At 36.3% G+C, this 16,029-nt stretch overlaps 1 protein-coding gene across 1 annotated transcript; it reads right to left on the reverse strand.

Moving 5' to 3' along the window:
• Nucleotides 1-307: 307 nt before the first annotated feature.
• On the reverse strand, nt 308-11,172 carry RabGGTa (Rab geranylgeranyltransferase subunit alpha). The gene is made up of 11 exons (XM_019049324.2): nt 10,981-11,172; nt 10,164-10,274; nt 8,972-9,096; nt 8,062-8,261; nt 6,873-7,070; nt 5,622-5,869; nt 4,734-4,977; nt 3,924-4,052; nt 3,014-3,213; nt 2,322-2,490; nt 308-1,303 (listed from the first exon to the last, which is right to left on the reverse strand). Exons 1-10 carry the CDS (start codon nt 10,981-10,983, stop codon nt 2,386-2,388), a joined length of 1,563 nt encoding a protein of 520 aa, XP_018904869.2. The 5' UTR covers nt 10,984-11,172; the 3' UTR covers nt 308-1,303; nt 2,322-2,385.
• Between the last annotated feature and the right edge of the window lie 4,857 nt (nt 11,173-16,029).

Genomic DNA, 16,029 nt, shown 5'->3' on the forward strand with positions numbered 1-16,029 from the left:
AATACCGATATTCATCACAATCCACCGGGTTCCGGGAAAAAAAAAGCCCTTCAGCTTCATGTTGGCGCAAAACTGAGTTAAACCTCTCACAACTTATTCCTCATGACACCAGCATGAGTTTTCCTTTGAAATCTCAAAAATTATAATTTTTTAGCCAACTTGAAGAGGGATCGATTGTCTGCTTAGGAGGCAAGGCCAAATCAGCGAGCTGATGATTGAAAAGGATAGAAAAGAACAAAGGGGAACGGGAGTTTTAAAAACATAAAAAAACGAGTTCTCAGAACCTGGAGGCAAGAAAATTCAATGCTTTTATCCAAAAAATTATCTTTTATTCGATGTTTTCAAAAAATGCAAGAACACAATGGGCGTAGGATAAGATTGGTAGGCACTCTGCATTCATTGTTCTCTAGAGACACATGTATCCATAAAAAAGTGTCCTCAGAGAATTAACAGAAATACGTACATGAAAACAAATGTCTAATCCTGGAAGTTATATTCTTCGTGCGGCTCTAAATTGTTATTTGTTCATCCTTTTCACCAATAATTGAAATAGGAGTTAAATTGTCCAGTGGCCAGTGGTATTATCTATGGCCCTGCGTGGTTAGATAGAATTTTATCATCCTAAAGAAAAGCTCTTATAGTCTAAAGTATGGTATATGAAGGTATCATTATAGTTTCTGGTGAGCTATTGATAAAGTTCTGTTTTAAGGAGAAACGATAGGAGGACCCTGAATGATAGCTATCAGAGTCTGCAGAATCAGAGAAAATGGGCTGTTGTCATGTACATCAGTTTTACAGACTAGCGACCCAATGGGCAGAGAGACACCAGGCAATAATGATTCAACTCCGAACTCGTACAGAGCTCTGTTAAAGCCGCTCGTTTCTGACAATAGTGCCCATATTAGAATGTAACGATATTTTGTAGTAAGTAGGACCGGTAAGGATTCTAAAACCCTACTTCAAAATATATCACTTCTACTTAAGCTATGATTATTATACTTATCACCAATTGACACTTATAGAAAGTCTCAGCAACAAGATAAATACTTCCTAAACTTTTACTTGACTGTTGATAACAGTTATACAATTTTTAACTTACATTAAATACTTCCTAAATATCACAGTTAATTTTTTTTAAAATCATTATTATTTTTTATTATCTTATTTTTCCTGCAAACTTGTATAATCTTGAACAAAGCTAGAAAGAAAAAATTACTAATGCAGGTTAAGGCATTTTCTTTTCCAATCAGGAAAACTGTTTCAAATTAGTAGCGGCTGCGGAAAATGCTGCTTGTGGTCACCCCTGGAACATCATATAAAAAAGTAGATTAGGTTTGTTCTGAATATGTATGCTCTAGCAACTGCGGCATTATTCCTAGTTATAAGTAGAAAGTCTCCATAAATCTACCATAGGCCATTTCGTTAATGATAAAAATATAAATGTACAGAGTAGAAGTGGCAAGAAAATAAATCAAAATTCACTAGAGCACTATGGGAAGAGTACCTTAGGAGTTTTTGAAATGGTATCTTTGCAGAAAAATATTGCAGATAATTAAAATTTGTAACATAAAATATAACACAAATTTTCAAATAATTCCTCGGCTCAATTCCTCCATATTTGCCAGTCTTCTTGCAGGGGCGCTACCAAGCCAACAGAGACAAGGTTTCACAGTCCACGTCATGAAAACTGCTGCGTGAGGGACAAAGCTTGCCAGTATTTAGATAGTTATGACGAGAATCAGCCTAATTGCATTTCATAATGCCTAATTTTGTCTAAAATTGTATTTTTTTAACAGAGAAACAAATTATGTACAGCCTTGAAAATTTCTGTACATTTTCCCTGGTTCAGGAGGAATTTACTTGCAAAATTTAAAGTCAGAATGCTACTAACTTTTCTATTAAAGAGCTAGGGAAGAATGCTGTAGGCATCTTCATGCGTTGTCAAAGTTCCTCAGATAAGATACAAATTTTTGGTGTTGTGAATATTTTCCTTCCAACTATCAAGAGAATTTTATTCAGAAACAAATGTATGAGTCAGACAATAAAATACCTATATTGATAGCTTTCCACAAAAATAAATAGTTAATTAGAGGAATTTTGGCTACATCTGAATGTTTAGAGTGTTTTTCCTTAGCATGAAAGAATCATCAAACAATAGACTGCGCCATGAACCTCTCATAATAGTTAATTAAATTATTATTCCTTTAAATTAGTATTTAAGTCATTATTTACTTAAGTGCTTCAAGAGATACTGTTACATTTAGCATGGCCACTCTAGTCTAATATAGCATTCACCACTTACAAATGATAAAAATACTTACAAAGTAATGAAGGTCGAATAGTAATATAGATGTCCATAATATTATCTGAACACACTGGGCTGATTCAAACCTTCTGTCCCGCAAGACACTTGCCATCAACCAATGTCACTAGATTTGGAAGCTTCGGAACTTTGGTAACTTCAAGGTTGTTATCACTAATATTTAAAACCTGTGATAATGAAAGACATTAAAATAGACAAATACAAAAAATGCAGCTGACTTAAAGAAGAAATTTTCACAAGACAAAAAATCCAGGGATTTTTCAAAAATATTTCAAAAAAAAAGATTCAAGTCTTGCCATACTCTTTTGCTCCAGGAAAAAAAGTAGCAATTTTGTGTTTATCAAAAACGAAGAATTCACGAAAAGCGGAATAATAAAAATACTAGGTAAAACTTGTCTCATGGTATACTTTTGAATACCACCCTATTATTCAACTTTGAGATTCATTTGTGTCTTAGGTTTTCACGAAAATTTGGACCATATTTTACAAAGAGGTACTACATTTTCTGGTTCATTTGTAAAAACACTTATGTGCACAGGGAAACTAATGGTACAGGTGCTGTTTCTATACTGAGGCAATTGCAAAATGTGGTCCAACTGATAAGAGCTTGCTTTAATCTTCAAAAAAAAAAATAGCACTTATTTAGTATTATGCAGACATAAATAATTAAGATAAAAAAGTGAATTTTACCTCACAGGCTTGAAGATTGCATAGATTTCCAAGACATCGCCTTTTAATTTTTCCTAATTTGTTTTTACTTAGATTAACTTCCCGAAACAATGATAAATACTGAGTGTGGTAAAGGGCAGTCAGTTCCATGCAAGATACATCGAATACTCCAGTGAAATCTTCCAACTCCGATAGTTTATCTTCAATCAGAAACTTGCTCCCTGACAGAAATTGAAATTAAATAATTTTTTAATAATACATAGGGGAAAAAACGAGAGAAAGAGTAGAGAGTTGTTAAATGATTATTAAAGCTACTGCATGAGGAACAGTATGATATTGCAGCTCAGTTATGAGTTAGGTCTGGGACTCTCCTGTTTTATTCCAAGCATTCCTTTACAAAGTCTCTTTTTAAATGTTTTGTGGTACACATGCTGAAAATTGAGAGATCCTAGAACGCTATCCTTCTTTTGCACATTTAGTCAAGGGGATTATATGTTACAGCAGTTCCAAGTTCCAAAAGCCCAACTCCTATTTGTAGTTTAAAAACTGACCTATAAAATGGGCAGTATATTGAAATTGGACCCTTTTTTGTTACACCAGAATGGGCAAAAAAAAAAACGCTTGATACGCATGTCACAAGTGAGGGGGGGGGGGGGTCGGTTGGTTTTCCCAAGTTTTCCTTTCGATAATTACAACGGCAGTCCAAACTGGAACAAGTTTACTCAAAAATTGAAAAATTTATGGCGTATAGAGTGTTTCTTTTGCCCATCCTGGTTGTATGTTTAGAGGAGGGAAAATTGAGCATTACATTCTTGCCTCGATCTTAAGGTTTTATTAATTAAAATGTTCAGTTACGAAAAGCACTAGTAGTGAATAAGAGGATCATAGAGGAGAAAGATCATTTTATTAGAGAATAGCGGGATGAACTTACTTAAATCATCATAGTAATTTTTCCGAGTTGGGTCACACTTTTTGAGTAATTCTAATTTTTCATAAATCTCTGCCCGTGATGATTCAAACCTCAAATGTCGAGCTATCGTCACAAAAGACAATAGAGGCCCTGAAATAAAATTAGAAATAATTTAGATTTGATAGATTCCTTCGATTTCTTTGATCACTTTCGAATGGACCATAATTGGTGACCAAATATTTTCCTCTTTTCAAATTTTTTCATGGTGTTTGCCACTCTGCTAAGAAAATTATTAATACTTATTTTTTTTAAAAACCTAATTTTTTAAAAAAAATATTATAGATCTATGGTGAAACTGCAAAGGCGAATATCTCAGTTTGCAATGTTGCAAACTTTCTAACATAATTTATTTTTTAAATGAAAAACTATGTAGCATCATACACAGACGGCTTCCGTAATTTATCTTTTGATGAGTTAAGAATATTCTGCTAAAATTTTATGCCTTGATGCTGGTTTGTTCTCCTTGAAAGAAATAAAATAAGAGCGTAGTTTTTGAAAAATCACAAACGAGATCTGCGTTTTTGCAATTTCACAATTGAAAAGTCTTTGCTACGGACAGTTCAGCTTCAAAAATCTACTCAGAAACAGCTAAAATATCTGGTATTCCCACAAACAGACTAGAGAACAGAAATTCTGTTGAATTCTCTGCACCAAAAGTGAATAAATGACAGAAAATTCTGAAATGAAGTAAATTATTGAAAGAAATGGTCAAGGCAATCTCAAAAGTTTCAGATCAAAGATGTTCGAGTTAAAATATAGGTGGACACTTACATTTACAGTCTGGTTCAAGTTCCAATAAACTGATAACCGATTCCAGAAGAGAGGAGTAGAAATCGACTAATGCCGAATTGAGATTGTTAATGAAACTAGGTTTGCGGAACCCGATCATTTTTTGTTGATCGTTAGACTCAGTGACAAGTTTCAGCTCTAAATCACTTTTCAGTTCACCATTCACAAACAATGATAATTTTGATTGCTCGTAGCTAATAAGTGACTGATCCTGCGTATCTTTTATCTGCAAATGCAATGGTCAAAAGGAGATTAGTGTGAAATGTTCAACAAGATAATAGAATAGTGCTGGGTCCATACTAATCTAAGAGAAAGGGGGAAGCAAAAAATCAATTTTCACTTTAGAAATAAAACTCTAATTTGAGTCAATGAAAAAAAACTTATGAAGGAGCGCTTTTATTTAGGCAGATGTATTGAGAATCATCAACAATGATGCCACTAGTATCTGCACCATGATTTTAGGGATTTTCTTTCCAACATTATCCAAGTATAATCCAGAGGTAATAGGGAGGAAAGTGACATGCTATAGATAAAATAAAACAGTGTTAAAATACAAAAAAGAAAACAGGATCGCAACCTCAGCTTGTGTGGAATGAATGAATTTTCATTGTTGAGTTATTTCACCAAGAAAAATTACCTCATGTTATTCCTCATAAGGGCCAAAAACGTTTGTACCAGCCACACTGAAAATTGACAGGGACCATAAGTCAATAAGTGACAAGTTGTCTTATTATCTTGGAAGTAGGAGGGGTGACGAGGCCAGTAATTGGAAATGTAGCTCTCGTTTCTTTTTTGTTTTCAAGGAATTTATTACATGGAACCTAGAAAAATGCCAATAAATCCAAACCAATCTCAGAATGAAAAACTTACCCACACATGAGATGCAGTCTCACCGTTGCATGTCTTCCATTTCCCATCACCCAAGCCTGTTATACTCAAAGCCGTATCATTAGGACAAACCGGTTTGTTGAAAGCAACCCAAGTGAAATTTTCACTTATACAAGCTTGCGTTAGAACAAGGGGCAACTGTTGCTGAAGATCCAAGAGCCAACGCTGATAGAACCAGCCGCTCTGATCATTTGGATCTGTAAAAGCTGCACTTTCTACCAGGGTGAGTTCTGGAATCAAAAAGCAACAGGAAAATGAGAATAACAGCAGAAGTAATGGAGCGGAAAATACTGCATTCTTGAAAAATAATTTTAGGAATGCTCAATTTTTTTGTCAAATGCTTGGTGCCCAAAAAATTGCAACTTCTTCGGCAAATCCGCATGCAGGTAAGTGTACAAAAATCTAGATTTAGCCCAAAAAGTATTTTGAAGGACAAAAATAAATATTTCAAAGACTTAAATTGGCTATCCATTCAATATGGATGGGTTGAGCAAAAATGACTGAGGAGTAAAAGACTGACTACTGGCAGCAAGATTCATCTTCGTATAATAATGGACGATGAAAGTCACAAAGAATCATTTACAATTAGGTTTGTCAAAGTGGGTTCTGTCTGGTCGATAGATTGTTTAAAAACCTAAAATTGAGATATCTGAAAGTAGCTTTTCACTTGACAAAAGACAGTTGAAACAGGGTCACTAAAAATGTTATCTCTTTGCGCATCAGTAATCGGCAAATGCACCATTTTCATCACCATTATAGCAGACTGAAGTGTAGACCTCGATTTACATCATGGTTTGTGCAGCCTTACAGATAAAAAATCAAGTACATTTTAAAGAATTTCCAAGCGCTTTTCACGACTTTCTCCATAGTTTTTCTTGAATGCACGGTTTCTCCCTGTACCTATACTCCGGGTCCGGACTTTCTTACTAACTTTGAAGGCAGATTGAGATTTATTTTGTAAATGAAATGTCTCTAAAAACGCTTTTTATAATGCAAAATGATTTTATATATTATTTCATAAAAAAGCGAGCATTTCATGCTGAAAACAAGAACACTTTTCAAGCAAGTTTAAAAAAATTAAGCACTTTCTATGCCTTGAAAAAAATGTCAAATTCAACACATGCACATTTCAAGCGGTTTTCAAGGCTACACAAACCATCCATCATCACTCTTGTCTTCTCATCATAGATTTCAGATAGTCACTGAATAATAGGATAATATTAGGAGCAAAACCTTTGATGTGTATGTCTCTGTCAATTGGCCTTTCCCCGGTGGCATCTGGGTGAACTAATGGAAGATACTGGCTCCGATAGTGCCATGAAGAATAGTTGGAGAAATTTTTATTAATTTTACTTGTGGTGTACTCCAATTCAGATTTTGCAGAGACTCCTGCTCTACCCACAACAAATTTTCTATAGTCCCAAGTGTGAACTGGAAACAAAATCATAACAACAAATTAAAAATTAGATCAGGACGTTGCCTGTGCGTAAGTGAGATGGCTGCAAATACAACCATGACTGACTGTAGTTACCATCAATATCGTGCAAAAAGAAAACGCACTCCTCAGTTGGTCTACATTTTGCCAAAAGGAGCTACTTTTCCTGGCTCACCCTCAAAAGCACCCATCTCCACATCAAAACTAATAGCACATGAAATAAACTAGAAAAAGAAGTTCCCAATGACATAATGTGGTCCAATTGCAGTGTTTCTAAAATTTTCAATCTTACTTTATGTTTTCAAAAGAAAGCAAACCTATATTTTTGCATGCAGTGTGTCCACTTAAACTTATTGAATTAAATTCATGCAAATTCTTATGAGAAAAAAATAAATTTTCCTCCAATAAACTAAAATTTAGTAGGAAGGTTGCTAACATCGCAAACGGCTCAACTATCCCCACTAACATATACGAATGGACCACTTGTTTTTTCTGATAATCTTTTGCATCAAAGAGAATGCTGGTAAGAACAACACAAAGGATGAAAAATATCTGAAAAAAACCTACATGAATTGTTCGTAAATGAGCACCGAGCAGTTCGAGAAAATCAATGAAAAATATTTTTCACCCATTTCCTCCGTTGTACACCACTGGTTGCAAAGAAAGAATTCTTCACACAGCCACAAACTCCTTCATAAATGGAGAGCCTTGAGTGAAATAATGCTATGGCAGTTAGAAAAAACCCTCAGTCATATGCAAGGGTGAAGAATTTCCCAAGCTTTAAATATCATTTAAAAGTTTTGTGTGAAATATCTCTGACGTAAGGTTAAAGTATGAGATTTTCTTCAAAATCTACACAGTGTAGAAAGCTTTCTGAATTAAGTTTCTCAACAAATACATAATTATACAAATGTTCAACTTATTGACTTAATGATGAAGATGAGAAAAGAACAATTTTAAGTACTGATGACACATGAGAGAACTTACAGTTTCTTTCATCGAGCTCTAAATATTTGGTGCAGACTAAAAGTTCTCGATCCCAATCAGGTTTTGGTGCAATGTTGTCCAGAGTCCAACAGCGCTGGTGCCACGCACAATATGATTTAGGGTTCACTTTCAAGCATACCTCTGTCAAGTACAATTCTTTTGATACTAACTTTTCAAGGTCAATCTCTGGATTTGTGCACCTGAAAAATTCAGGGAGACAATACAGGATACTTCACAGCAAGGCAATGAAGGTTAAGATCTTCTTCAACTCTTCCATTGGAATAAAAAAATTTACAGACAAAAGTCAAAATCAGTGGCTGAGGCAAATGAAAAGAATGACTCTTTCTTTATTTTTATTGAAACAAATTCTAAGTTCAGAAATTACATCAATCCTGCATCATTGCTACAGCTCATGATAAGTTTTAACTGTAAGATTTTGGGTTAATGTTTTTACGAAGTTTACTTTGTGACAAGATTTGCCCAAAACGTGAACATCTCAAATTGTTCACAGACGTCACTCATCTCTAACATTCACCAAAAATGTAGAGTGTCCTTGAGAATCAATGCAGGTATTCCAAAAATATTCGCCATCTATCAAATATTACTAATCATGTAGAATGCTACATTGTGTGCTCTGATAAACATGAGAAAGTACTGATTTATAGCAATAATTAAAAAGCACCATAAAAGGCAGATCCAAATGGTTTGGGAGTTACAATAAGTTAAGAAAAAATGCCTCTAAACTGTCGAGGCATTCTGTAACACTACCTCATAATGTGAAATAATTGTTTATATTTCTCGTTGAGAATGTAACAAAAATTCAAACAATAAAAAAAAATGGTTTCGTAAAATTTATTGAACTTTCAGCCTATTAAATACCCTTCCTAGGAGTAAAGGGAAAGGCACTTACGCAGAATTTTTGAATTCCAAAAGTATTTCCTTGCGAAAGTTCCAAAGAGTTAAAATATCAGGGTTGTGAACTAGCAGATTTTCACAAATAGCTAAAGCTTCGTCATCGAGTTCTTTTTTGTTGCGCTGAAAAAGATAGACAGAAAAATCATTGACTTTACACAAAATTTAAATCAGCAAACCTGCATCCTATGTGAAATTTTAAGTAGGGTCAATTTGTGAAGCAACTTTGGATTGTAGCCTCTTGCAACAATGTTCAATGATATTTGAGTAGTAAATTTGAAAACTACACAAGCTTACTAGCCTACATCTGATGGTGTGAGGGAGAGGGTACAGTATGCTATACCCAGGAGCGAAGAGCTAGTCTCCATAATTGCTCATAAATAATGACAGAAAAAGTTGAGAGAAAAAAAAAAGTAGCAAATAAGGAATAAGATTATATGATTTTCTAGATATTTTATTGGATTTTACCTCTAGAATTAAACTAAAATGGGTTGTAGTGGGTCTGAATTTTAAAATTCCTTTTTGGAGGGAGGGGGAGGGGGAGGGGGAGGGGGAGGAGGAGGCTGGAGGCCACCCGGACCCTTATCTTCCCGTTAGAGATATTGTGTGAACATTACATCTCCTGATTGGGTGGCAGTCATTACAGGTTGCCATATCACCGAACCCACTGCAGTCACATCATAAATATAAATGTTGTAACCTGTTCAAGCCCAATTCACACTATTCAACTTTTCATCTGACAATAGTGGACAAAAAGTTAAACAGAAAGTAGAACGCAACAAAATTAGATTCTATTGTTGTTGCCATGTAATATCGTCAAACGGAGTAACTTCATCGCCTTCCAGTTCACGAAGATGCAGGGTTTCTACCGGAAGATTTCATTTTAACCTTCTGTTCAACTTCCCATCCAACTGACGCAACCAATTGGATGGAAAGTTGAACGAAATGCTGGATGTGATGTCATATTCAAGTTTCCATTCAAATTTCCTCAGATTGTTGTGTTTTCATGTCAGTACCAAGCATACGATCCAACTTTTCATTCAACAAAAAAGGAGGAAGAGTTGAATGCAGAGTTCCTGTAAATTGGGTATTACATGGAGGATCAAGTGACATTCTTTGAGGAAAACTGATGGGAGAAAAAAATTCCTTGCATAGTCAGCAAGCGCTAAAGAATTGAAAGCCAAAAGTACCTTTTCAAAAGCTTTGTTCATACCCTCCAGATATAGTTTCACCTTCTTTTGTTTCTCGATGCGCTGAAGTTCTCTCTGTTCTTCTGTTGTTCGAGTCTTGACCCTTCCGTGCTAAAACGATGAGGGTGAGAGAAAAATCACATGTAAATTAATGAAAATAACATCTTAACATTCTCTTCACATTATTCTTGTTACATTTTCCACAATCCCTTTTCATCACTGTGCCTTTGTTGCACTGAATTCAATTGGGAAAAACTGAATAAACGCAAAATGATTCCATGGTCAGGATATGTAAAGCAAATTAAGTTATCTCTTACAATTCTTGTTATTTACAGCCTCAAAAATTCACTGGAAAAAGTAGATTGAATTTAGCAGGAGGGAACCCGCATAATTACAGTGTTGTAAAAATTGCATACTCACGTTACCTAAAAAAGCAAAGGATAACGAATAGTTCTCATTTATTCACCAAAACTTGTTAATTTCAATGAAAAACGATTGTGCAAATTCTATTATTATGCATTATCAAGTATTTCTTTGAGCAAAGAAGAGGTTGCACGATTTTAAAACAATGTATTTGTATCGGTTCCCTTGTGCAAAGTATGATGCAAGTATTGTCAAAAAGTAAGCAGGAACTACAGGCCCTTGTCATCACTGTGCCTTCAAAGCACTGAATTCAATTGGGAAACACTGATTAGACGCAAAATGTTTCCATGGTCGGGATATGTTAAGCAAATTAAATATTAAAATAAGGTGCATCTGAACTGTGGGGAAGTGAGAGGGTTTTGTAAGAGTTCTACGCAACAGAGAAATCACTTACCATTTTGGTTTAGTAAATAGAGCAATAGTGACGAATGCGGAAGTGTAAAGGTATATATGAGAGAAGTATTAGACTTCCTGAAGTACCGCATACAACATTTGTTGTAAAAATCCACAAAATTAGCTAATATATTTAATACAGTAGTTTATCAGTAGACGCACAACGTTATCAGTAAATTAACTTCAAATTTTTAGGTTATGTAAGCTATTTGTAAACAAAAATGGCGATGAATTTTACGCGGGTTTTTTGAATTGGCGAAGTCCCCGACGCAACGCGCTACGTTATGAGAGGGGGGGAAGGTCTTCTGCCGGATTCCAAGGAATCGAAAAATAAAGTTCCACTTAAATGATAAGCTTATTCCAAAATACGCACAAATCCATCCGACCCAATTTCTTAGGAGAGACAAAAAAGTATGAAGTGCTCACTGCTTACCTAGAGAGCAACAGAAGCGTAAAAAACTCATAATACCTAATGCATTTTAAAATAGATTTTGGCTACTCTCGCATTTGTAGCGAGGAGAGGAAAATTCGAACGTGGATATCGATGGTGAAACTACCATACCACGCATCTCGAAAAAACGGCGTGACACGCGCATAGGCGCCTACAAACCCAACAGGGATACTTCACGCATTGCGCAATGCGTGAAGTATCCTTGTTAGGTTTGTAGGCGCTGGGAGCACGCCGCGCTGGCACTTGGGCTCGGATCACCGAGATCAATATTTGATTATTTTCTCGCGGACGGGATGCGACCTAAAGTGAGCGAGGCTTTCGAGAATAAGATCTAGGTGACCCGTAGTAAGGGGGCATGACCCCCCCCCCCCTCCCCTCCATTCGAACCATTTCCGAAAATAAGCTTCCCGATTATGACATGTCTATGTACCGAGGGGCCTCAGGATTTTATTTGCAACTACGATTACTAGCTCATTCGTAAAATCACATGTGCATTGTGAACAGAGTTGCTAAAAGAAATTTCATCGAATGAAATTTCATGAAATTTCACAAGAAATTTCATGAAATTTCTTTTTTCCCAATGAAATTTCTTTCGACCGACAAAATGTCAAAAATGCTTATTTTTTCTAACAGAATTTGTTTTTATTTTTAAAGAGAATAATATTCGTCAATTAGACCAGTTGGAGCGCGGTCTTCTCTCAGCTTTTCTCTTCTGGTCTTCTCTTACTCTTTCTCTTCTGGCAGTTCTGGCTTATCAAGGGGAGGGGAACCGGGGACCCTAACTTCAAATTTCAAACTGTTTATTTCTGAAAAAAATCAGAGACAAATGAAAAAATCATTTAAATTGTTTCAAAGATAGTTCAAGATCCCTCTCTTTTGTACCAAAATAGAACGATATACTATTAGGGGGTACTAGGATTCTTTATAGTCATAGGCGTAGCTAGGCCATTTTGCTGGGGGGGGCCTGGCCCCCCACCACCGGGGGGTCTGGGGGGTATGGAATACCCCCCAGGTCAGCGGGGGGTCCGGGGGGCCTCCCCCGGAAAATTTTTGAAATTTTAACTCTATTTGAGCGCATCTCGAGGCACTTGTGGCGTTAATCTTCCTTCAATTTCTGCATAAAATTCACCCAGTTTTATGCATTTTAAGGTTAAAATACTTTGAAATTGTTGCATTCAACAGGTTATTCCATTTATTTTCTCACTTTTAACCACTCATTTGTGTGAAAATTGCGAAATAAATGTTTAGTGAATGCCAGAATCATTGTTCTGTATTAGGAAAAGCCCATGCAAAGTAAAATATAATATAATGAGCAAGACGTAACTATGAACGAATGAGCATTTGTCATGTACCAAAAAATAAAGATATGAATTATGAATTAGAAAAAAATCGATTGCATCCAGATTTTTTAGAGCAATTCAACTGAATAATGAACAGAGAAGAAAAAACTAACCGTTCGAGCGCGAGATTTTAAGTAAAAACTATGTGCATTAAGAGTGATAAATTTCATTGATTCATAATTTTATTTTACACTCTGATTTTTCCTCGTTAATTAGAGGTAATTGTGTTGCGCTCTGCGGGAAACTTTGGGAAACATTTTACATAGCTTTCTCCTTCAATTCGGAAGATAGGCATCCTCTCACGGGCCACGGCGACAGAGACTTACCGTTAAAGATGGTGTTTTTGCACCATCCAGAATTTCTGGGGGGGGGGGGGGCCAGATGATACTATTTCCAATTTTGGGGGGGGGCCAGGCCCCCCCTGGCCCCCCCCTTCCTACGCCACTGTTTATAGTCAAGAAATTTGTTTTGCTCCAAATATGAAAGCTAACGTCTTACTTTATCCGTAAAATTTATTTTGGTGTTCAACTGGTACGGCTGTGCGCTGTGTGTTCAACCAAAATTTAAGAAAAAAAATTCAAAATTATGTTTTTGCTGTTTTACTTAACTTTCTGGGCATTTCTAAAGTTCCCTTTCACAGTTTACCACGTGCATACAAATGAACTTAAGGAGATTCATAAGTTTCAAGGGTTTAATCCTGAATTCTGCGTGTTAAATGAAATTTCACGAAATTTCATGAAATTTCATTATGAAAGAGGTTGTTCCATCCCCCATTAGATTTGGCCCCCTATCAGATATGATCCATCTTTTCATGAGTGATACTGTAGCATGCGAGACGTTCAAATATGGCGGTCATTTTGACTTAGGCCCCCCCAGAGAGGGGGGGCGGGGGGTCAAAGTCAAAACCTTCAACTGCCTATAACTTTTGAGCGAAAAATCGGATTGAGTTGAACTTTTTTTTAAATGAAAGATCTCAAAAAGATCTATCTGCTGATACCAGAAAAATTGAAAAAAAGTTAAATTTAATGCAAATTTTTAGCAATTTTTCAATTTTTTAGGGGACAAAATTTTCAATTTTGTCGTGTTTCGGCACCGCGCAATGACTCTACTAAAACAAAAACCAGTTTTTTAGATTCTACACTTAATTTCCTACAAGATGCAAAAAACCGCATCTTGGGGAAACGTTTAGATCGCGAGCTATGGCTCGTCAAAGTTAGCCCCGCGCTGAGCGCGCGCGCCCTACGCTGTTCGCATATCCTCTGCGCGTCTGCCACCGATCCTGTTGCCCCTCCTCCCCCTTCCTAAATGCAAATTAACATTCTACTACCCAGCTTTCGTATATATCTGCGTTATAGGTACGTGAAAATTTCAGCAAGTTCGTGATTTCCAGTGGAATTGATGCTTTATTTCGCTCCCCCCCCCCCCCCCCAACCCGGCCACTGTGCTCCAAATATTGTGCAAAAAAGAAATATATAAATTTTCTTGTTTCATGTTTTTGCTGATGTAGCACCCTGTGACTACGAGATCGAATTGAGGTAATTTTTTATCCCACCTCCCAACCACTTTTCGGTGTATTGAGCGTTTACCATTCATGAGAGGCCGACATTATTATGGGTATTCATAATAGGCTGCTGAGGAATTAAAAAATATTTCGCACGATTTTTCTCCACATAGCTTTGAGAAATATAAAATGATTTCGTTGTTGGCAGGGGCACACTTCAGTGCCAGTGGCCGGGTTGGGGGGGGGGGGGGGGAGCGAAATAAAGCATCAATTCCACTGGAAATCACGAACTTGCTGAAATTTTCACGTACCTATAACGCAGATATATACGAAAGCTGGGTAGTAGAATGTTAATTTGCATTTAGGAAGGGGGAGGAGGGGCAACAGGATCGGTGGCAGACGCGCAGAGGATATGCGAACAGCGTAGGGCGCGCGCGCTCAGCGCGGGGCTAACTTTGACGAGCCATAGCTCGCGATCTAAACGTTTCCCCAAGATGCGGTTTTTTGCATCTTGTAGGAAATTAAGTGTAGAATCTAAAAAACTGGTTTTTGTTTTAGTAGAGTCATTGCGCGGTGCCGAAACACGACAAAATTGAAAATTTTGTCCCCTAAAAAATTGAAAAATTGCTAAAAATTTGCATTAAATTTAACTTTTTTTCAATTTTTCTGGTATCAGCAGATAGATCTTTTTGAGATCTTTCATTTAAAAAAAAGTTCAACTCAATCCGATTTTTCGCTCAAAAGTTATAGGCAGTTGAAGGTTTTGACTTTGACCCCCCGCCCCCCCTCTCTGGGGGGGCCTAAGTCAAAATGACCGCCATATTTGAACGTCTCGCATGCTACTGTATCACTCCTGAAAAGATGGATCATATCTGATAGGGGGCCAAATCTAATGGGGGATGGAACAACCTCTTTCTTTTTATAATCTTTCATGAAATTTCTTAACTCTGATTGTGAATCAAATGGTACATATACATTGTTTCTACACTGAGCGAGTTCCTAATTGCAAAATGTGGTCCATTTAGTGCCCGAAGAATATAATTTTGATTATTAAATAAAATGATTTTTTTTTTTTGCCAGTAATTCTAATTTCAAAAAAGATAGCCTATACGCTTGATTCAGATTGTGGCCCTTGCTTTGATTATCATAAATTCTCATGCAAAACTGAGAGAGTCGCTGTTTACAAGATCGCAACTTACTCAAACGTGGTTTTGAATTCAATAAGTTTCGCATGAATAAAATGAGCTTTCATCGATGAACTGTGAATAATAAAAATTGAAGAGACGGTTCTTTGTGCACTGGTCCATTTGAAAGGCGTAGAGCATGGATGGACGGAGCATGAATGTCCTCCGGGTTTCTACGGGCACTACGTAACGTATAAAGATGACTGTGGGTTTCTAACGGTATATGAGGACTTATATGTAACAATGGCGGATGTGAAAAATTACCTTTTTGAAACACATTCAAAAAACTGTTTTGGCATCGAGAAAATTTTGAGAAAATACTTGAGCTGTGATCTTCGAGATCTGTACATTGTGCCAGAGCTGAACATATTAAATTTTTGTGTGAAAAAAACGGTTTTTTAAGCATGTTTCGAAAAGGTAATTTTTCACATCCGCCATTGTTACATATACGGCCTCAGATGCCAAAGTGTTGGGGGAAAAATAGAAAAAAAAGTTTAACCTATACCTATATAATTTTTTGAGAGTCCAAGCAGAGACGATATATTCTAGAGACTCCATACTATCTTCTCACCTA

The sequence above is a fragment of the Bemisia tabaci genome, chromosome 5, assembly GCF_918797505.1.
Source record: "Bemisia tabaci chromosome 5, PGI_BMITA_v3".
In the NCBI taxonomy this organism is placed as follows: Eukaryota; Metazoa; Arthropoda; class Insecta; order Hemiptera; family Aleyrodidae; genus Bemisia; species Bemisia tabaci.